General features: G+C 36.5%; 1 protein-coding gene across 5 annotated transcripts in view; it reads right to left on the bottom strand.

The window, feature by feature from the left end:
* Window positions 1–267: 267 nt before the first annotated feature.
* Window positions 268–24,309, bottom strand: part of aifm3.L (apoptosis inducing factor, mitochondria associated 3 L homeolog) — a 64,703-nt gene continuing 40,661 nt past the window's right edge. For 2 of the 5 annotated variants that reach the window (XM_041565860.1, XM_041565987.1), the window contains 14 exons: window positions 24,099–24,185; window positions 21,407–21,498; window positions 20,542–20,672; window positions 18,870–18,985; window positions 15,956–16,027; window positions 15,788–15,851; window positions 15,207–15,283; window positions 14,080–14,197; window positions 11,689–11,787; window positions 9,776–9,851; window positions 9,121–9,180; window positions 4,370–4,474; window positions 3,866–3,886; window positions 268–922 (listed from right to left, as the gene is read on the bottom strand). In XM_041565860.1, coding sequence (XP_041421794.1) covers window positions 883–922; window positions 3,866–3,886; window positions 4,370–4,474; window positions 9,121–9,180; window positions 9,776–9,851; window positions 11,689–11,787; window positions 14,080–14,197; window positions 15,207–15,283; window positions 15,788–15,851; window positions 15,956–16,027; window positions 18,870–18,985; window positions 20,542–20,672; window positions 21,407–21,498; window positions 24,099–24,185 — 1,158 coding nt within the window. In that variant the 3' untranslated portion in view covers window positions 268–882. 5 annotated transcript variants of the gene reach the window in all.

Raw genomic sequence — 24,309 nt, 5'->3', positions numbered from 1 at the left:
GTATGGGATCCATTATCCGGAAACCCGCCATCCAGAAAGTTCAATTACAGGATGGCTGTCTCCAAAAGGCTTCATTATTATTTTATTATAATAAATTAATTATTGTTTTTGCACTTTGTAAATACATTATCCCTTAATATAAATACGTTAATAATATTCTGAATTGTTATAAATGGATGAAGAACTTAATTTGTGTAATTCAACCACTTTGTCGCAATCTTCCACTTTCCTTTCATATTTGTGATGTAAATAAATACAAGAAGAAGATTAATACTTTGCCTCTTTTATTTCCTCTGAAATATATTGTATATTTTGGATGAAATTTTTATGTAAAGTTCAAAAAACTACCAAAATGATTAGGAGCAGCATACATAGGTCTTGGTTACACCACCATATTCCTTGCAACTTTGGATAACCAGGAGGTTAAATGATTTCATCTTAGACATTTTAGTAGTTGCCCCTGATAGGTCAGCAGGATGAGCAGGGAGTTTGCTACAGGCCTTGTATAAAATGTTCAGTTCTTTAAAAAAAATAAACTCTGGTTCCTCTTTCTGTAAGTTTTTCAGATGATTTGTTTCAGTGCATTTACCAGTAACACTTGAAGCTTATGCAATAAACGTCTTTATATAATCTTTCTTGGTTTCATGATCTACTTGGTACTTCCCTTGTGATCACTGAAGTCTCAGCAGAAGGCCATGGCTAAATATTCCTTCGATAACTAGATGAGAAATGCAAAAGCATCTATGTCACAGCACACAATCAACAGTGCGTTGGCACGTTTTTTTGTTTTTTTTTTAAAGTAAAATGCTTTGTATTGACAGTTCTACATGCGCGTGTTGCTTGATGCAATTGCTTTAGTTTCAATGCGAACAATCTTCTGTGCTAAGATCCCTTCCCCGTCAGCCAAGATATATCTCCAGTCCTTAAAGAAACACAAAAAAGTGCTGTATTAATTGTACTTTTTTTTTTTAGTGGGATATATGCAATACATTTAGGGGCAGATTTATCAAGGGTCGAAGTGAATTCGAGGGAATTTTCGAAGTAAAAAAATTTGAAATTCAAAGTCATTTTTTGGATACTTCGACCATCGAATAGGATACTGCGACTTCGACTTCGAATTTGATTTGAAGTAAAATCGTTCAAATGTTCGACCATTCGATAATCGAAGTTCTGTCTCTTTATAAAAACTTCGACTTCAATACTTCGCGAAATTAAACCTGCCGAAGTGCTATGTTAGCCTATGTGGACCTTCTAGAGCGGTTTGAAGTCAAAGAAAAATCGTTTGATCGATGGATGAAATCCTTCGATTCGTTCGATTTTACTTTAACCGCAAATGGCCAAATTCGATGTAAAAAAACTTCGACTTTGATATTCGAAGATGAAGTATTCCAATTCGATGGTCGAATTTCGAAGCTTTTTCTACTTCGAAATTCAACCCTTGATAAATCTGCCACTTAAAGTGATACTGACACATTCCTATAAAAATCATAGGAACTTGTCCATATCAGTAAAGAGATGCTGCACGCCTAATGTTTGCAGCCAAAATCCCCCCAAAGATGCCCAAGCCTTATTGAACCTTAATGAAGCCGACCCACCAACACAGCTAAGGGATCTTCAGCAGCTGTTTCAGTCATGCTGGGTTGGGGGCAGCGAGATCCTTCCATAGGCTGGAATAGTTTTTTCATTTGTATTTAGCATGTGGATACCCAGCATGACTGAAGCAGCTGCAGAAGATCCCTTAGCTGTGTTGGCGGGTCGGCTTTATTAAGGTTTGCTGGGGGCGGCTTTGGGGGCTTTTGGCTTTTAGGAACGAGTCAGTATCGCTTTAAGTTGTATTAAATGTGCTTGCAGAGAGTGCTGTAGTGGCAAAAGGCTGTATCAGACCAAGACGCCACATAGTATAAATGTACAGTGAAAGGATACTTTGCAGGTGTCAGTGTCACTTGCATTAAAGCAATGGCTGCATTTAAACCCTAATGTAAAATTAAGCCTAGGTTTTGTGCTACAGACAACTCATTTGGGCTTCTTGAAAGATTTTAAAAAAATTAATCTGAATGTACCACCTGCCAGGACAGTGCTATGCACTTATTTCTAATCTGGCAAAATCCCTGCTCGTGTCCAATGTGTATGTGAAGGTTATTTTGTCCCTTTAATTTTTCTGCATGGATAGCAGTAAATGACCACCAAAGACCCTCAAAATAAACCCTGAAGACAACATAGGGTTTTTTGCAGATGAAAGTGGAATGTTGCTCTATAGTGAGCTTTTTACTATGTGTAACAAAATGAATTGCACAGTATGGGGGTAATTCTAAAGTGGTAATCCAATGCATACAGGAGTCCTACAGGGGTCAGTATCATATTAAATAACAATGAGGATTTTTTTTATTCTAGTTAAATCAAATATTCTGAAATCCAGATCTGTGTTAAAATTATTTGCCTTCTTCTTCTGACTCTTTCCAGCTTTCACTGACCCCATGTAAATAACCAATGCTCTGTAAGGCTACAAATGTATTGCTATTGATACTTTATATTAATCAACTTTCTACTTAGACCCTTTCCTGTTCATATTCCAGTCTCTTATTCAAATCAATGCATGGTTGCTAGGGTAATTTGGGCTCTAGCAACCAGATTGCTGAAATTGCAAAACGGAGAGCTGCCGAGTAAAAAGCTAAATAAGTAAAAAACCACAGATAATAAAAAAATGAAAACCAATTGCAAATTGTGTTAGAATATCACTCTCTATATCATACTAAAAGTTAACTCAAAGGTGCACAACTCCTTTATGCATCAGCATGATAAAATAAATACAGTGTTTCTTGTATGAGCACATCTAATGGTTTTTGTTAAATAAATATACCACTGCCAATTATCTCTAGACACACATTGCTTCCCAATAAATATATCACTGCAGCCCCAATGGAGAATCAATAAAGAAGCCAAGGGTTGCCACCTATTACAAATGCCAAATATGAAGAAAGTGTATGTGTATATATACTCCAGTTGAAATTAGTATTTTTAAAGATGGAATTAAATTGTTGTCTCTTTCTAACCTCTATTGGGGGAATGTAATATGTTTCCTTATCGCAAAAAAACATTCACAAAGACCATTGCGAATGTTAGCGACCATGGCTTTTGTGAACATTCGCAGTGTATGTAATAAAATTTCGCAATCACAAAGCCTATTTTGCAACAAAATATTTAACGAAATCGCTATAGATTCGCAAAAACACCATTGCTTGTGATTTTTAATGACATTCTCCGTTATGTATTTTAAAAGTAGGAGGATGAATAGAGTAAATGAAATGAATACTGGATTTCTGCATTTTGGACAACTGTGAAAGCCTTTCCATACCTCTCACACTTAGATAGGTGGCAACCCTTAATTCATTACATATATATGCATTGCTACCATATTGCTATAATAAAAGTAAAATACAGGATCCGTTATCCAGAATGCTTGGAGCCTTTGGTTATTTGTATAAGGGGTTGTGTCTTAATTTGGATCTCCATACCTTAAGATGCCGGATTTTCCGAAAAATTTGTGATTTTTTTTTAATAAAAACGGACTTTTAAAAAAATCACAAATTTTTCATGATTTTTGCATTCAAAGTTTAGTAAATAACCCCCTAGATAAATCCAATATGATTGTTTTGCCACCAATATGGATTTATGCAACTTAGTTACCTTTAACTACACAGTATTGTTTTATTATTACAGAGAACAGGAAATCATGATAAAACAGAATTGTTTGCTTAAAATGGACTCCAGAGCTTTCTGGATAACAGGTTTACACAGATAAGGGATCCCATACTATTTTTATTTGCAAATCACAAAACAAATGCATGTTTATTTAATTTGAACATACTTGCCATGGCAGACAAAAATCCTTGGAAGCATAGAGGAAAAATGTTTCAACATTTATTATAATTGTGTTTTCTTGTGATTTGAACATATATGATGTGGTGTGACTTAAAGCACTGAGCAATGCTGTCATATGGTGAGGGAATATACTATAACAAGATGTAATCATGCCATTTGTATAAAGTATTAAAAGTAGTAATGGCTGCAATTAGTCATTTTTTGCACTTTGCTCACTCTCAGTGTGTGGGACGTTGTGAAAATAGCCACATGCTTGCGGGAATCTAGTGTGAGCTGCATTAGGCTGTGCTAAATTCAAACGGGGGGGGGGGGGGGCACGTAGGAGTCCTCCCATAACTTGTATGTCATTCTGAGGCACAAGAAATGAGAAAGCATATACGAACTATGCCCCAATTTCATATTACCTTTAACAGTGACACAGTGACAGTTCCTGGAGTACGTTTACCAATATAATAAAGTCATCAGAAGTTTTAATCAACACAGTACTTACTCAACATCCCGTTTTCTTATAGTTTTTCCAGATGCCATAATTTCAGCCACTTTGGACACTATAGGATCATAGTTCATACTTGCAACGGCGATAACCTCATCATTCCTGCAAAACATTAAAGCGAGTTTTGTTTGATTTTGTATTTTGTGGGGGGTTTTTTTTTTTTGCCAAACCTCTTTTACAATGATTACAAGTAGCATCCAATCTGGAATACTAAGCTTATTATAGTATGTAGCAACTTTTACATAAATAGTAAAGCTCCTCTTATAGGGACTTTATCATTTTAAAACAAAAACAGCATGTCAATGTGGTAGGTTGAGTAAAGTAAAATAGTAGAAACAGGGCCGGATTTACATAGTGGGCGCCCCTAGGCCCACTGCCGTTCGTCGCCCCTGTCCCCTCCCCTTTATTCGTGCAAATTTTCCTAATCAATGGGGATTGGCGCATAGGGAATTTAAAAAATTAATGTATCTCCAGCGCATCCCCAGTGTTTTTGAACCAATGTGGGTGTGGTTGGGCAGCATGCCGCCCCCCTGAAATCCTGCCGCCCTAGGCCCGGGCCTAGGGGCCTTTCCACAAATCCGGGCCTGAGTAGAAAGGTCTATTTATTTTATGTTTTTAATGTTTAGCCTGCCTTGAGAAAACACCAGGGTAAATAATTCCAATGGGACTAAGGGGTAAATTTACTTAACTACGAAAATTTGCCGTTTAGATGGTTTTGCAGCCATCGCAACACTTTGCCAGGCGTAAATTCGCTAGGATAATGCTTATTTACTAAAATTCAAAGTTGTGTCCAGGACGCAGAAGGCTAGCTTTACTTCGGCAATCAAAGCGAAAATGCACTAGCGTTCAATTATACCTAGCGCAACTTCGTTGCGCAGTCTTTGATCAGGCTTATTTGCATACGGCGGATAATTTAAATTGAATGGACATATATGTTGCAGCAAATACATTACATTACACAAGTCCAGGGAACCTTAATAAAGAAAATAGAGTTGTTATATTGCCCTACACATGAGCCCACTGTATAGTTTGTGTGCCATATGTCAGAAAATGTAGGGGGGAACCCGGTTAAAACAAAAAAAAATTTAAGGACTTTTGCAGGCTATCACTCTGAAAAAGGAAAAGACGCCAGCGTTTTTTGGGACTTTTTCCACTAAAAATATGATGTAAGTAACAGAAGATTGAGGAAGATCTATGAACTTCAATGCACTTCAATGCAAGTGTGGTGAAAGAGGTAAAATCCGCATCTTAGTGAATTTGCAGAGTAACGTCCATTCGCCAGAGCGAAAATTCACCTTGCGATAGAGTGAGAATGACCACTAGCCTCTGTCTCTTTCGATAGCGAAGTTACGTCTGCGCCCGTTAGTATATCCGCAAAATGCCTGAAAGCGGTAATGCTGGCAAATTGTCGCCAGCGTTAGTCACTTCACCCTTTAGTAAATCTGCCCCTAAGTCAGTGTAAAATATGGCTTTCGTAGAACCATATAAAAATTAAAAAAAATACACTAAAGCAAGAAAAGCCCAATCAATAGAAATGAGGTGCCACAAAAAAATCTATACCTCCTTGTACCCAGAGCAAACAAGAAATTATGGTCATTTAACCCAAAAACTATACTGAACTAGCATTTGCAAATGTGCATATGGGCATGCAGGTAAAACCACATGGACTTTATGTAGGTCTGTAATGGAATTATTTATCATTTTAAACTCTGGGATATATTTCAATTCTGTATGACTTGTGACTATATTCAATGTTTATGGTTTCTTTGCCACATTTATATTTATATGGTGCATATTATGTTCATATGTCTATTGTAGTGGATCATTGTAGCCAACTTTGGCCATGCCCATTGTATTACTTCTAACAGATTGGTAAACTTTACATGCAGTAAAATGAGCTAAACAGCCACAAGGCAAGAAGGTTCTGCTGCAGCTCTAAAGAAAAACTGACCAGAACCTGCAAGTTTAGAAAGAAGAGGGGCTTTGGTCAGCATTTGTAGGTTAGCAATTGGGGTTCCCAGGGGTTACTTTTCAAACTGGCACCCACCCAACTTTATGAGCTCTCCTTGTTGTTGAAATACAGAAATGAACTGTGATAGTAATTCTAGGCCATAGCTGTGGGTGAGCATATCAACACGCCTTTAGGGGCCTATTTATCATGCTGTGTAAAACATTAGAAAAACATCAAACATTATAGCAACCAATCAGAGCTTTGCTGATTAAAATCTAATTATTCATAGGTGAATTTAGGATTTATTAAAAAAGCCCACATTTATCTAAAAGGATGTGAGATTGAACACCAGGTAGGCATCAGTCATATTAGCAAAGATATGTTCTAGCATGATAGCTGCATCCTAATTACAATATTAAATCAAATTTTTATAAAATCATTTTAAATAAAAAAACACTGACACCGAAATCAAACAATTTATATTTATTTCACCTAGAAACCAAAATATTAAATATAAATAAGAGGTAATTAATGGCAAGTTAGATTTAAAAAAGAGAAAATAACACGGTCATTGTTAATTTGTATTATGAGTGACATGCAAGTAGGCAGATGTACCAAGCTGCAGGCAGGTTGACAATGAACAGAGGATTTTGGGGGAGAAAAATACAGCTAGACATATAAACTGTATTTGAAAGTATGAAGAGTTGTTATTTTCCAGTTTTGCATAGGTTTATTAATTATTTTTTAGGTAATTATTAAGACTCCTCTTCTATCTTTAGACATGTAGAAAGCTTTTGGCTGGGTGTCATGGCCATATAGTAGGTGATAAATAGGAATTCTTTAAAGGAAGAGTAATACCAAAAAAATTAAAGTGTTTTAAAGTAATTATAACATATTGTACTGTTGCCCTGCACACGAAAAACCATTTCATTTGTTTTAGAAACACAGCTATTGTTTATATACTGTATACAAGCTGCTGTGCAGCCAAGGGGGCAGCTATTCAAACACAGGATACACAGTAGATAACGGATAAGTTCTGAAGAATCCCATTGTATACTACAGAGCTTATCTGTTATCTTCTGTGTATCCTGTGCCTTTTCTCCTTTTTCAGCTTTGAATAGTAGCTCCCCTGGCTACACAGCAGCTTATATAAACCATTGTAGAGTTTCTGACGCAAATGCACTAGTTTTACCAGTGTAGCACAACATTTATTGATGTTATGATTCCTTTAAAATGCTTGCAGCAGCAATGATGGTTTAGCCAAGACATTCTGGCTAACACTTTTAAATTAACAAAAGGAACTTACCACGATTGCTCCTATCATCTCTGCTATTACCTGATAGGGAACTACTGACAGTGTCAGATTGGGATGCCAGTGGCCCTCCAGAAAACCTTAGATTGTAGGCCCACTTTACAAACTTATTCCTACTCTCCTCACTCAGCCTCTTCGTTTTTCTAGTCTTTTATCTCTACTTACTATACTCTATTCTGCCATTATTAAGCCTCATAAAGAAATTTGTAATGAGCATGAAATAGGCCAAATGGTTAGAAGCAAGAGGCCCATTGACACCTGGGCCCACCGGGAGTTTTCCTGGTATCCCAGTAGGCCAGTCCGACACTGACTACTGAGGCTAGTAAAATAGGATCAACAAACATCAGCATAAAACAGGCCTTTTTGCAAACATGTAATAATATTTTCAACACCACCATCCCCTAATGAAAATCCTCTCTGAATGTTGTCTTCTACATAGTCACCATGACAAAAACCCCTATGTCCATTGACATTGGCTTGCCAATCAATTGCTATCTCCACTATCTCCACTGAGACCCAAGTTAAAGTTGACAACATAAAAATATACAATATCTAGACATTTCCTCAACTATATCAGGAAAATACCCAATCACTCATAAAACGTGTGTGTGCATTCATGAGGGCACAGCTTAAATAAAATATTCAACATAAATCTCTTCTATATATGAAAGACCTTCAACCTCAATGTTTCTCCATGCTCAGTGATAAACTATACAATCTCTTTCATGCAATGACCACACTAAGATGAAATACATGTTTGAGTTTTGCTTTATCAGACTGTAAAGCCTCATTACTTGGCCTATGCTGTATCTGTTTTGCATCAATTTCTTATTCTGTTCGGTCCAAAATTATGCTTGATGCCAAAATTATTAATAGGAAAAAATGGCAAGAATATAGGAAGGCTGGTATTTTTTTCTATAAAAGGTGACAACCCTAGGTACAATACTGAGCAATGGTCAATATTTTAACATGGTAATTCCATGCACTGACCTTCTGTATAATGTGCTATACAAAACTGGAAACGTAAATTACATATTTTGTACGATCATGAACCAGAGCCTATTGGGTCCCTTTATTTCTTTTAAAAGTGTTTAATAAACACCAGGAGAATAGAGACGAATGGAAGAAATATGTGTTTCAAAGCCCGCTTCCATTGTAATTAGAGGACTGAACAGTAGTATTGCCATCACAGTGGTAAATAACATATGTTTTAATGTTAATATTCTGTTATGTATTTTATAATTTTATAACTAAATATATTCTGCTGTTGATTAATTGGGGTTTTTATGCCAATAACAGTATATTCAACAGCCCGCCAACATCCTGTTTTAGGAAAGAACCTAAATCCAAAATAATGAATTTCCTTTTATGACAATGTAATCCTAAAGTGGACATTGTAGGCAATGCTAATGTTCAGTGCAGAAGGAATCCAGACAGAGAATACCCGTTGACCTTGAGCCATCAATATGTGCTCTTAAATATTACCTCCAACGGTCTACGCAGGATGTCATCCTACTATAGGAATAGAACCTTCGTTTGGATCTCCTGAATAGCAAAATAATGCACAGCTCTTTTATTTTAGTGACTGAGAATCTTTACAATGAAGTCAGACATTAGCAACATAATATTGTTTTTATTGGAGATTTGCGTGATTGGTAAAAAAAAATATATGTTTTTAAATGAAATGTCATGTGTACCCATGCTCCAGGTGCAGTGATATTCATTAATAATTTAATTAATAACAATGTAGAAATCACAACAAGGAGCAACCTGTAATCTCTCAGAAAGTGTGTAATGTGGCCGTTGTTTTGCACATTGCACAGTGCCTTCGCCTCTTTTTTAAATCTGGTTCAGAGCAAGAGATATACAGCTTTAGGAATATATTACTGAATGTGTTTAAACCGGCATTAGATGCATTTCCCGGGGCAAAGTGCTAGTTAAATACTAAGGGGCACACTCTTGCACCCCTTAGTGCTCTAGCACTGTAATGTGATGTTGTTTGTCTAATAATAATATAGGGCATTACTTTTAGTTATTAACATGTTCCCCTAATCATATGGAATGTGTCAGTTTAAAAATAACAAAATGGCCCGGGAAATCATTTTTCAAGAATTGTGGGTTAATTTTTTGAATTCCTTACCTTGTATAAAAAGCCACAAACTTTAATTCATCAATGTCTCCTTGAATGATGACATCATCAAAACCTTCACCATGTCCTGGTTTAACATAAAACAAGGAGGACCAGTAAATCACTGTGCCTTGGGTCAGGGCTCTTATAAATATATACTTTTTCTTCCATATAAGTATATCAGGGAACATGTTGTTCTAGCCACACTAATAACAATATTCATGTATACAATGCACTAAGGGGCAGATTTATCAAGAGTCGAATTTGGAAGTGATAAATACTTCGAAATTCAACCCTTGAATTAAAATACTTCAACTTCGAATATCGAAGTCAAAGTATTTTTCACCGAATTTGGCCATCATACGATTGAATTTAAATCATTCGATCAAATGATTTAATCATTCGAATCGAACGATTCAACCGATTTTAGCGTACGATTGAACGATTTTACTTCGATGCGTAAAGACTTCGGGGCAGATTTACTTATGGTTGAATATCGAGGGTTAATTAACCCTCGATATGGTTAATTAACCCTCGATATTCGACTGTCGAAGTTAAATCCTTCAATGTTGAATATCGAAGTCGAAGGATTTAGCGCTATTCGGTCGATCGAGTGTTTCGAAGGATTTTAATCCATCGATCGAACGATTTTTGTTCGACCAAAAAAAGATTGCTAAGCCTATGTGGACCTTCCCCATAGGCTAACATTGACTTCGGTAGCTTTTAGGTGGCAAACTAGGGGGTTGAAGTTTTTTCAACTATCGAATGGTCGAATAGTCAAACGATTTTTAGTTCGAATCGTTCGATTCGAAGTCGTAGTCGAAGGTCGAAGTAGCCCATTCGACGGTCGAAGTAGCCAAAAAAACCATTCGAAATTCAAAGTTTTTTTTCTTCTATTCCTTCACTCGAACTAAGTAAATGGGCCCCTTAGAAAAATGGTCTAGAAGGTCCCCATAGGCTAACATAGCACTTCGGCAGGTTTAATTTGACAGCGTTTTTTTAAAGAGACAGGACTTCGATTATCGAATGGTCGAATATTCGAACGATTTTACTTCGAATTGAATTCGAAGTTGTAGTAGCCTGTTCGATGGTCGAAGTATCCACAAAATTACTTTGAAATTAGAACTTTTTTAACTTCGAAAATTCACTCGAACCTTAGTAAATCTGCCCCTAAATGTGTGATGGCAGCCTAGCACTAGCAGGGGCATTTATTTTATTAAAAAAAAACCTATTGTTTCCCCCATACCTATGGTGGGGGAAACTATTTCAGGTGACAGGTGCCCTTAAGGGCCATATTTATCAAAATTTGTATTTTTGCAATTTTAGAGATTTTTTTCTAAACTCAAAATTAAAAAAAAACCACAAATGTTAACTTATTTATTAATGAATCTGAATATAAAAAAACTTGAATAAATAAAATGGTGGAAAAAAACCTCCGATTTCTGTTTTATTTTTTAATTTTACTACTTTTAATTACTTTTCATTTTTAGTGAGTTTACAAGCTCGAAAAATTTGAAAAACTTCCAATTGAATAAATAGTTTACATTTTGGCTAAAACAGCTCCCACTGACTTCTACATGACCTTGCAAGCTTTTAGATTCAAGTTGTTCGTATTTGGAAATTCATGCTTTTTAACCCATAACAATTTTTAGTGCAAAATAATTTGAATTGCTGTTAACAAATAACCTCAATTGCTTTGATATAGGAAGACCATTAGACCATGTTATACTTTCTGTGATCCCATGTCTGTAATCTATTCAGATAATGTGTCCAGGATTTGACCATGACTGCTTAACTTCTGCTTCTTCTGTGTCTCATTATTTATGATGAATGAGGCAGCAGCAGCTAAATCACAAACTGGCACCTGCTTTCAGTAAATCTACCCAAGTATGTGGAAACAAATCCCCTGTATTTCAATTATTTACCTGCATATCGTATACTTTTTCCAAACATTGCTGTCCACAGATATGGAACTGTATTGATTTCAGTGCCTTGGGCCAACATGTTTAGTGCTGCTATTCGGCCTGTGAAAGAGAAGGAAAATAATAAAAAATGGTTACAAGAAAAAAGAAAATAGAATAAAATGAACATTGGCTTTAAGTGTCATATTAATGTAATCATGAGCTGATTTATTAAATGAAGCAGAAATGCTGCTGTGAGCTTATCCTCTCCTTTGCTTTAGAGAAAGAATGGGGCACATTTAACAATTTAACAATTTTGTAAAGTAGAGCAAATGTTTCCGGTGCAGTCACAAAAATATACACCATTATAGTCGTATTATTGTAAGAGATACTATGTGCCTGCATTATATGACAGCAGAATGTGGCTTGATATACCCTATAAAATTGCAATATATAGACCAGACATTTATGGTTTGATAAAGGAAGTGGATGCTTCTGAAATGTCTACAGCGGGGTCACGATCTGCCAGGGGGGATTTCGGTGGTGCGAGCCCTGATCCAATGGCACCCCCTGCTCTCCCGGTAGTTATACCAGTACATTAGTCCTGATGCAGAGCTGAGAGAAGACTGACATCACTGACTAAGCACCACCCACACTGGAAGGAGAGAATCTGCAGCGTCAGCGGAAGAAGCAAGCCGGAAAAACCCGAAGGAGAACTGCTCCCCTCCACCGCTCCGGAAAATCCAGAGAAAACCCTGAAGAAGCAAGAAGTGCCGGAAGATCCGAACAGCGGGACATCTTCACTTGCTATCCGGGACGGCGGGACAGGCAGGTAAAAGCGGGACTGTCCCGTGTAATGTGGGACAGTTGGGAGGTATACAAGAGTGAAAAGGAATATAAATCAGGGTCTGTCGTGCTGGGATTGGATCAGCTGAAGTCCACAGAGATACATCAGAACAGAGCTCAATTTTACAAGTACTAATACATTATCTACTTTTACATAGAGAGCTCTCCATAGATTAGTGACATATTTGAGCTACATTTTACATATATACTATTACACACTAGGGATGCACCGAATCCAGGATTCGGTTCGGGATTCGGCCAGGATTCGGCCTTTTTCAGCAGGATTCGGATTCGGCCGAATCCTTCTGCCCAGCCGAACCGAATCCGAATCCTAATTTGCATATGCAAATTAGGGGCGTGAGGGAAATTGCATGACTTTTTGTCAGAAAACAAGGAAGTAAAAAATGTTTTCCCCTTCCCACCCCTAATTTGCATATGCAAATTAGGGTTCGGATTCGGTTCGGTATTCGGCCGAATCTTTCACGAAGGATTCGGGGGTTCGGCCGAATCCAAAAAAGTGGATTCGGTGCATCCCTATTACACACATATAGTTTTAAATACATTTTTGGCAGCAAAATGAAGCAATTAAAAAGTGATGTGAAATCCCTTACAAGGCAGTGCAGAGAAAGGTAACTCTTGATCACTTCAGTACAGGTTAGTATGACATTACATTTAACAAACTGATGAATATGCAATTTATTCAGCTGTTATCAGTTTCACAATCTGTCTCAAGTCTATTTAAATGGCAGGTAAATGTAGGATTCTCTAATAAGATAAGCATCCTTTTCCCTTTTGAACTCTTGATACCAGACTGCGGCACAGTACTGAATAATTCTGCTGTACTATCCCTTTATATAGCTCATTATCTTTATGGGACAGACTAATCAGACTTGAAGATAAAAAAGCACTAAAGCCATGTACTCACATAAGATCTCAAAGTTCAGAGGTGTCTTTTTATGGGTAGGTACATGATTTTAAAGGGAAAGTATCACAATGACACAAGTACTTGTACTATGGATATCAGTTAGTTTGGGCAATGGGCAGGTGTGAAAACTTAATGCCAATGCATTCTGGAGGAAAGAGTTTTTTCCCGACCCGACTTTTTTTTTTACTTTGTTTAGTATTTAACTCTATAATTTCTTAACACCATTCAGGCAGAAAACCAGGCATCAAGTAAATTCTGCCATTTCTTACAACCCGAGTGATCATATAGGGATGTCATTATGCTGTTTTTTTAGTTTGATAAATAGGCAGATCTAGTATACCCTCTGTCGGTTTACAGACAGATGTCAGTTTAGAAACTGATGTAAGGTCATGCTTATCTATTTATAATACACACATACAGTATATAGGTAGTAATAATGTAGTAATTGGTGTACAGCAGGCGTGTCCATACTTTGCTAATGCAGCCAGGGTCTACTTTTAGTGATGATCCAGGTCTAAACCACAAACAGCAAACCAGTATACTCTACCAGTGTATTCTGATCAGAACTGAAAACAGCCCTACTCAGCAAAAATAATTGTAGAATGTTGCTTAATGCAAGACTAGGATTACCCATCAGTAACTACCTTGCATGTGTGCCATCTGCCAGTGAGGCACATTCATCTTTTTGTTGTTCCGAAATGCTAGTGGGAAGGTAACAACATCTCCAGCAGCAAAGACGCCAGGAATGTTTGTTTGCATCATCTGAAGGAAAGAAGCCACAGTCGTGTCATTAATATAGCACAGCAGCAATGCTCTCTGCAAAGGCAGCATATAAAATGATTGCATGGATTAGTTGGAAGGATTTTTAGATTACTTTAAGATATTTAGACACTAAAATTAATATTTTGGGTGGAACTCCCATTTAATAATACAACATAATATAAAACACATAGTTCAAGGTTGAACTGTTCACTATGCACCCCTTTAAAATGGGAAAAATAAATCTTTTTTTAACCCTACATGATATGCAGGGATATTTTTTTCAAAGTGGCATAAAATATAGAAAAATACTCTCCAGTTATAATATGTAACCATAATACCCTAGGCAACTGTCATTACTTTTTGGGTGCCAAGTCAATCATCAGACAAGCCTTCATTAATAGTGATGAGTGCATTTTTTGCCAGCCATGAACTTGTGGCGAAATTCCTCATTTCACCATCTGCAAATTATTTGCCACGGATACAGTCGCTGAGACTAAAATAGCCTCCATAAGAAAAAACACCCATTGACTTTAATGCATTTGGACAAAAAAGTCCCTATAGAAAAAAACGCCCATTGACTTTAGTGAATTTGGACAAAAAAGTAGCAGAGACAAAAAAGTTGCCACAAGAAAAAACTCCTAATGACTTTAATGAATTTGGAGCAAGAAAAGTTGTCGCTCATGTAAAAAATTGTGGAAGAAACTTGACACCCATTGACTTTAAAGCATTTCGCAAATGTTTTGCCATTTTCACAATTTGCGAAACTGCTCATCACTACTCATTAAGAAGAATGAATAAATAAGTTCAATTTATTATGTTCTATCCCTGATTAACATAGTTGTATCTCTTCTTCAAGTCTGTTGAAGAAGCAATACAACTATGACAGAATCGGTATTTCTCAACTCTATTCCCAGTAGTCTATAAAGCCTTTTAATTACAGTATCTAAGTTGTTGTCATTTCTTCTATTCTGTCATTCTGTAGAGCAGTAAATATAAACACTAAAATTACCTTATTAACTGGAATATATCCTCTGGAATCTAGGGCAACACCACTTTGTTTCAGAAACCCAGTTGTTGGACTTGCTCCTAAAACAGAGAATCATAAACATATAATTTCTAAAAAAAATCATGTAGTTAGCATCCTTCCATATCATCTATTAAGTTTTCGGTAAAAAAACTTGAATTGCTCATATTTATAGAGTTTTCAAGTGCAAACCATCGAAAATGTCACAGCTGTTAGACTACAAGGTCATGTCCCCTTTTCTTTCTTTTTTTTTGTTAGAATTATAAAGACAACAGGATACATGAGGAAGGTGATAATCCTCATCCTCAAAGCATTGTGACATAGAAAATCTGAAAATTGTCCAACCCAGAGTTTGGAATATCATTGCATACCCTTATTAGGGAAAGTCAGGGTTCCACGTCTATGGTTTAGGTGACATCTCCAGGCCCAGCTACTCACAGTGAGATATTCTGACTTTAAGGTGGAACAATGGCTTGTACAATGCAGCCCATAGAATTCTGTTAATTATAGACCATAGTAGATATGTTTCCTTAGATTTAATTAGCAAATGAACAACATTACCTTACCTATACCAATTACACACACATCAGCTCTAAGGACCTTCCCACTTTTTAGCACCACTTCCTTCAGCTGAACAAAGACAATAAAAGAACAGAAAGGTTAACATGCAAAGTAAATTACAAACCTATAGTAGAATCTCCTCATAGCATACAGGCCACATCAATAAATATTACCTTTCCTTCTTGTTCTCGTAGTTCTGAAACTTCTGTCTGCATATAAAATTTGACTCTGTTGTTTTCAAACATCTGGAATAATTTTTAAAAAATGCATTTAGCACTTTTCTTTCTTCGGTCTTTTATATGAACTATAGAGTCACGGACACTGCCCGCTGATAGTTTCATTATATAAAAAAGCAATAGATAAATGCAATGATAATAGGGCCCATTTACAATTCGCTAGGCTTTTCAACCAGAATAATCTGTACTCAATGCTTGGGGCACAAATATTAGAGTAGGTGGGTAGTGACTAGGGCTTATTTGGGTTTTCACCTACCATGTCCTATAGGTGGAGCTCACAGTAGGAACTCCATATAACACCTGCTCAACAATGTGCTCCCTTGTTTCCAAGAGTGCTGTGCATCATGTGTCATTCTAGGTGCAACTGCCAGAGCAGTCCTATAATGGTGTGCAGGTAGGCACAGCATTAGTCATTTTAATGGGGTCTACTTTGCACCCTTTATTACACTTAGCAATCTCTCAATGTGCTATAAATAGAAGTTGAACCACAAATATATTTTGATCAGGCAATGAATTCATATGATACCTATATACACCTACCTATTGTACAGCATTGCAGAACCTTTTGGCGCTTTATATACTGCACATGTTAATAATAATCAGGAGCCAATTATCTTATTCAAATCTTTTGGATCTTGGAAGGAATCCATAGATACCAGAGGGAAACACAGACATGCTGAACCCAGATTCCTAGAACTACACCAGAGCTACTCTACATCCATTTGCCTTTATAAATCCTATACAGCTTCTGGTTATTTAATTCCATGAGCCTAGATTATACTGCAGAGGACACTGAGGATGCTGGTAAAATGTTATATAAAACTCCTGTGAAACCTAAATAAAACAAATATATGTGTTTTATGAGCCCTTCTTTCAATAAGCTACATTATTATGCTCTTTGGCCCAATTACTAACCACCCTGTGATCAACAACAAAGGAGCAGAGCAGTTCTAAATGTTTTCAGTGGAAATACTGATGATATAGTACAGTGCATGCTCAACTGAAGCTGAAGGAACATTAGTGATAAACTGTTTTGGCATCAATATATGTTAATATAATCCTAGAAAGCCATTAATATTGCACACAATTGCTCTGGATCAATATTTATTTTCTCATTGTTTATGAAAATTGTACTTTTACATTCTAAACAATCTGTATGGAAGATATATTGCCACTTTTTTCAAGCAAATTCTTTTTACACCTACTGGCAATATATCAAGCATGAACTGACTACTTACTATGTAACACAAATAATGCCCCTTACACATCCAATCAATGACAGGTTAATTATAAGTCTACTATCAGGTAGATACTGATAATAGCAATCTGCAGTATCAGTGGAATGACTTATTAGGCTACTTTACCTCATAAAACTGTTACTATAATTGCTATGAAAACCAATCAATCTATAGATATTAGTAATACCAACAAAAGTATTATTCCGAATAGCAGTTTATTGGTTTACAAATAACAACTTTTTGTGCTATTATGAGTATTAAGATTCCTACTCAGTAACAAAAAAACACTAAAGCTGAATTATTGGACTGAATAAATTGGACTAGTAGCAACCAATCCGCTCTATTCTTCCATGTATTAAAACTGATTTTATTGGTTGTTGAGCCTCGGGTTAGAAAATCTGTCCCAATGTATTAAACGTTCAAGGATATTGTATAGCTGTGTCAGCAGCTAATTCAAGTTTGTCCAGATCTTTAAGTCCATTTGACAAAAAAAATGTAAGCCGATAATGACCTAACATAGCACAAACAACCTTAAACACTGCTCCCTCCTTTCTCAAATGAAATAACATAATAACTTAATATGATTAATTGCGTTGAAATCTTTTTCATAATTCTTTACTTCTTCTGTGTAAGTGGAACTATGGCTTTTGAGAGTTGCCCCATTTAAAACCATACAGGCTATTATTGAAAGGCAGCAACCTTGTGTTAATGCTTTGCATACTTGCTGATAGGCTAACTAGCTTCTTGTATATGATGCTATAGGAAGAAGAGGTTTGTGGCCAGACAGCCAGTAAATAGAGGATGCACACATACTGCCCCAGAATAAGAAACAATATCAAAGAAGGTAGACTGGATAATGCAGAAAATAGCTCAGCTCTTTATATTTCCATTACATAAATAAAGTATAGAATATTAAGCTTATTGGTAGTAAAGTAGGGATGCAACAAATCCACTATTTTGGATTCGGCCGAACCCCCGAATCCTTCGCGAAAGATTCGGCCGAATACGGAACCGAATTCAAATCCTAATTTGCATATGCAAATTAGGGGTGAGAAGGGGAAAACATTTTTTACTTCCTTGTTTTGTGAAAAAAAGTCACGCAATTTCCCTCCCCTCCCCTAATTTGCATATGCAAATTAGGATTCGGATTCGGTTCGGCCTGGCAGAAGGATTCGGCCGAATCCCAATCCTGCTGAAAAAGGCTGAATCCTGGCCGAATCCCAAACTGAATCCTGGATTTGGTACATCCCTGTAATAAAGACTTAAAATAATAAACTAGGCCCACTTTATTAAATGTACAAAGTCTAAGTATGAATATTACAAACTGGACCACCAACATGTATAACTGAGACTTTACACTCTATCCTAATAGCACAATTTGCTTGAATACATTTTACTTGTTTTCCCCACACTCATGGTAATTATTGCCCAACACCCAATTATAGCAACGGAAGATTTTAACACTGATTAATCTAGTTACATCAAATATGTTCCTTTGTGAGCTCACCAATAAAACCAGAACTTAGCTGATAAGTTTATTAAAGTTATTAAATGAATTTAAGATATAATTTGCATAAAAGGATGTGATTCGTCTTCTTAAAACAAAGAGTTACCTTCATGATTGCAAGACCAACTTTTTCGCCTAAAAATTTCTTGAAGGGTATATTTTCCAGTTCAACCACTGAGACAGAATGAGCTTTTTCACACAGATAGGCTGCAACTTCCATACCTGAGGATGAGTGTCAGTTATAAATATTGATATGTACAAAGATAGCTCCTGTACAACACAAAGCCTAACAAAACATTCAGGTGAAAGGGAAAATCTTGCATTTTGCAATTCTCAAGTACCTGGTGGTAAAAGAAGAAACGGCATATGATACAATCCAGTAGGTATTTTTGACAGAAATAAGCAGTATAGGACAGGGGTTCCCATTATTTAACAGTGTGTTTTAGCAAAATTTGTCATATTGTGATCCTTTGTCAGATTAACTGGTGAGGAAGAATATAATTTTGTGTATGCAGCTTCCCCCAGGCGCCCCCCAGACTTGGATGGATTCTGTTCTCAAGCTAGCTTTTGTTACTAGCACCCTGACCTTAAAGCAGAACCACCTGATTGGCTATAGGAGCAGTTCTTTGTTTTTCTGTGCTAGGAAGCGATATCTCTACGCTCTCCTACCGGTAACTCCCTTTAACACACGTATGTTCTCATATCTATAAAACTCTGTGATCCCTTGGATTGGGATTCTGACTCTTTGTGGAGCTCTTGTCAAATTAACTTTATCTTTCACCTCAAGTGATCTCCAGTAGCTGAATTTCTACAACAATGGACACCAGCTCATGATCGACTGGTAGATCACAATATACATTTTGTCAGACTATGAAGTCCTATTCTGATTAGGTAAGGTCAACTGATCTTTGATTTCGGATCAACCAACATCACAGTAATGAAAATCCAGCAGACATTATTGATTCAACTTGTTTAATGGCTTGTGGCTGGTAATCTGTGTATGGGGCTGCTCACTATTATGAGGATCCAACTTCTGTGCAGTCCATATTATTAAAGTGGAATTTTTTGTAATCAGGTTTTTGCAACAGCTGAGATAAGATAAGCAAGCTGTCTGCTTTTTGCCTATGGCAGCAGTTGCAGGGAATTTATATAACCCATTGTAAAACATCTCACTTGCAGCTTGTGGAGCACAAAGTAAATGAGTGGAAAGCTGAATCTGTTGTACTGGCCATAGTAATGATATGTTGTTGATATGACGTCCTGTGCATCAAATTACACAAACAGTATTGGCTGCATAATGAGGATCTTGGTCCCATGATCACTCACAAGAGTCTATGGAAGATGGCCTTCCCCTAATTCAGAGCTTTCTTGGATAACAGATCGCATACCTGTACTGGAAGAAGGTATGGATGACAATAATCAATCAAGTCCTATGGACCTGTGCCTTTTCTCCTTTTTCAGTTTGAATGGTTGCCCATGGCAATACAGCAACCTATTTCTATAAACTATAGTAGTCTTTCTCAAGCAAACACATAACTTTTACCAATGCAAGGCAACTGTATATTTTGATTACTTTACAACATTTAAGTTTTTTGGTGTTACTGCACCTTTAAGAACTTTTCCAAAAATACTTCACAATCACCATGGCGAGAACCCAAACAACTGTCTTAGTGTTAATTTAGAATGTTGTCTGAAACTATTAAGTAGGTATAAACTACAGTATATAACAAAAAAAATGTTACATGAAAAATCAGATTAGGACTGTGGAGTTAAGTTACCTAAAAATGATGCTCCCACAATCACTGCATTCTTGCTGCTAGCCAACCTCACCACTTTATTGGCATCTTCTGGTGTTCGGATAGTTATTACATTATCCAGTTCTTTGCCTTTACATGTCAGTGTTTTTGGCCTGTAAAATAAATTGACTATTTAATGCCATTATTATGGGTAGTATATATAGATTAAAAGATCGCTGGTTATTAAATTCTAATGACAAGAGAGCATAACAATAAGGAAAGACCGAAACATGGTTCAGCTTTACAAAATGTAACTTTATAACTTGTAAGCTTGAAAGTAATGCTCTAATGACAAAATGTGCACTTGAAAGATACAGAGAGAGAAGTAAAAGAAGCATCTTCAAGTGGTTAGAACTCCATTGCTACTGAATTCTGAAAACTTTAACATAAAAAACATGACATGGCTGTAGCTTTGCCCAAGTTAATCGAAATGGCAACAGCTTTGCTCAAGTTAAGATGAGTTCTTGTTATAACTTATCTTAACTTGTGCAAAGTTGCAGCCGTTTCCAACTTCTGCACTAAAACTATAACAAACACTTATTAAAAACAATTAAAGCAACCCAAAGGGAGAGTGCTCCTTAATCTTATTTGCACAAGTTACACAAAGAAGATTGGCGCTACGGCAGTGTGCAGGCAATTCTAAAAGTAGGCAAAGTTAAGGTAAGTAGGTGAATGTAATAAAAGCTGTAAACTGGAAGGCAAATTTGTCTCTCACAGTGTAATGTTCTTCATTAGCCAGTTATTATATTGCAAATTGGATTTGTGCATAGTTTCAAGTAAAGAGCTTCAAAAAAAGCTTTCATGATAATTCTATATACAGTAAATTTATCTGTAAACATAAACTTACGTGCTCCCAGTGGCAATCAGAAGCTTGTTGTATTCCATTCGGAATCCATCCTTAAACATCACTATTTTGTTTTTCGTATCCACACTGACAACCTGAAAAAATATTCCTACAGAAGGTGACTTTTGATTCCTTCAAGGAAGTTCTATAAGTAGGCAAAGAATAGTACCCTGCACAGTACAGCAATCATGTTATAACTAGCAATTGTGGCAATAAAGACAATTCCAAAAAAATACATTACAGTGGGGTATGACTATAGGATGCAATGGAATCCCTTTATCCAGAAAGCTCCAAATTACTGGAAGTCTATCTGCCATAGACTGAATTTTAATCAAATAATTAAAAAATTTTCCCTGTAAAAATAAAACAGTATCTTATACGCCATCCCAATAAACAGTATATCTCAAGGTTTATACAGTATAACCCTTACTGAGGGTAAACCCATGTTTAAAAGGTGTTATACTAGATTAAGGGGCAAATGCATCAAGGGTCGAATATCGAGGGTTAATTAACCCTCGATATTCGACTGGGGAATGAAAATCCTTTGACTTCGAATATCGAAGTCGAAGGATTTTGCGCAAATACTTAGATCGAACGATCGAAGGAATAATTGTTCGATCGAACGATTAAATCCTTCGAATCGAATGATTCGAAGGATTTTAATCCAACGATCTAAGGATTATCATTCAACCAAAAAAAGTTAGCCAAGCCTATGGGGACCTTCCCCATAGGCTAACATTGCGTTTGGTAGCTTTTAGGTGGCAAACTAGGGGGTCGAAGTTTTTTCTTAAAGAGACAGTACTTCGACTATCGAATGGTCGAATAGTCAAACGATTTTTAGTTTGAATCGTTCGATTCGAAGTCGTAGTCGAAGGTCGAAGTAGCCCATTCGATGGTCGAAGTAGCCAAAAAAACACTTCGAAATTCAATGTTTTTTTTCTTCTATTCCTTCACTCGAACTTAATGAATGGGCCCCTTAAAGTAATTAGATGCAAATTCCGGAAAGACATCTTATCCCAAAAAACTCCAGCCCCCGAGCATTCTGTATAGCAGGTCCCATACCTGTACTTGCACCATTTTACTGTGGTGGGTTTTGTGCAAGTTTACTAAACGTGTACCATTTTCATCCCATTTACTTTAATGGATTTTGCCTAAATTTCACTGTAACTCTGAAGAATACATTTTTATCTGTCTATAGCTGCACTTCTGAGTAGAATACAAGTACATAGCAAGTGCAAATTATTAATGAATTTAGAAACATTTAGTATGTTAGCATATTTGCCCATTTATAACTGAGAATACAGTACATTTTGTTCTTACTATTACTCTTACTCTGCTAGTAAACAGGCTATTATTGTGGTCTATAAATATTCATTCTGTACTGAGCAGTCTTTGCAAATCTGTCAGAATCTAAACTGAGAAGGTCTTGTATACTCTACCATACCCCACAAGGACCAGAAACATAGGGGGTATTTATCAAAGGTCAAGTGGTATTTTACCCAAAAAATTTTTTCAAGGTTATTATTTAGCAGGAATTCACCGAATCCACTATTTTGGATGCGGCCGAACCCACCAAATTCTTTGCGAAAGATTCGGCCAAATGCCAAACTGAATCCGAACCCTAATTTGCATATGCAAGTGGGAAGGGGAAACATTTTTTACTTCCTTGTTTTGTGACAAAAAGTCAGGGGATTTCTCTCCCCACCCCTAATTTGCATATGCAAATTAGGATTCGGTTGAGCCAGGCAGAAGGATTCGGCTGAATCCGAATCCTGCTGAAAAAGGCTAAATCCTGTCTGAATCCCGAACCGAATCCTGGATTCGGTGCATCCCTATTATTTAGTCAAAACTCAAATTTTTCGAGTTTTTTTTTTTTTAACTTGAATTTTTTGAGATTTATTATACCCCTGTAAATAGCTTGAATCTACAAATACTCCAAAAACTTGTGGAGGTCATGTAGTAGTCAATGGCAGAGGTCCCTTGAACCATTTGAAGATGTTTGCAGCCTTCATGATGTACAATTTTTTTCTGTGGGTTTTGCTCAAAAACTAGTTTTTTTCTGCAGAATTCACCCCAAATTCACTGATTCTCGTTTTTTCCATTGGAGTTTTTTCTTAAATTAGAAACTATTTGAGTTGTGAGTTCATTCATAGTATGAAAAACCTCACAAAGTTTTAAAATTGACCTTTGATGAATAACCCCCGTAATGTAATGGCTGCCATGTTGATACTGTAAAAAGTGAGAGATCCAGCTCCAAAGGTGAATGTTCATGTTAATATAGCGTATGGAAGACTAATAAATTAAAGCCCAAGATGTTTAATATACAGCATACTGTATATGTAGATGAACATATGCTAGGTTTCTGGATTTCAATGGCTGCTGAAGGACTTCCCAAGGCTGTTTCTAGAAAATCACTAAGTTATAATCAGACCAGCAAATGTTTGAGGTGCTATAATGAAAAACTCAACTAAATGAATGTCCTACGCCCCCGTGTAGAACACAAGTTCCCACTGCTCCTCTTGACTACAAATACATATTCTTTGTGCATTATAGTGTTAGCTTTGATTAAATAAGGATCCCAAATTCAAATCTAAGGCATCTAATGCATGTAGAAACATAGTATTATCAGAACTGCAGAACCTACAAAATTAACAAATTAATTTATGACAAATTATTCCATATTACTGTGGGTTACCTGGGTTTCTGTCAGCACTTCAATGTCATACGTGTGGAAAAATTCTTTGGACCGGAGGAAAATCTGCTCTGCTTGAGAATCCATTGACTAAAACCAGAATTTATTCTATCAGTCATAACAATAGCAGCATATGCCTTATGAGAATATAAAGTGCAATTAAAACTATAGGAATAAGCCTAACCCCTGGATACTTTGAGAGTCGTTCTGTAAA

This window comes from Xenopus laevis, chromosome 1L (assembly GCF_017654675.1).
Source record: "Xenopus laevis strain J_2021 chromosome 1L, Xenopus_laevis_v10.1, whole genome shotgun sequence".
NCBI lineage: Eukaryota > Metazoa > Chordata > Amphibia > Anura > Pipidae > Xenopus > Xenopus laevis.
This window is presented reverse-complemented; position numbering and strand designations above follow the sequence as displayed.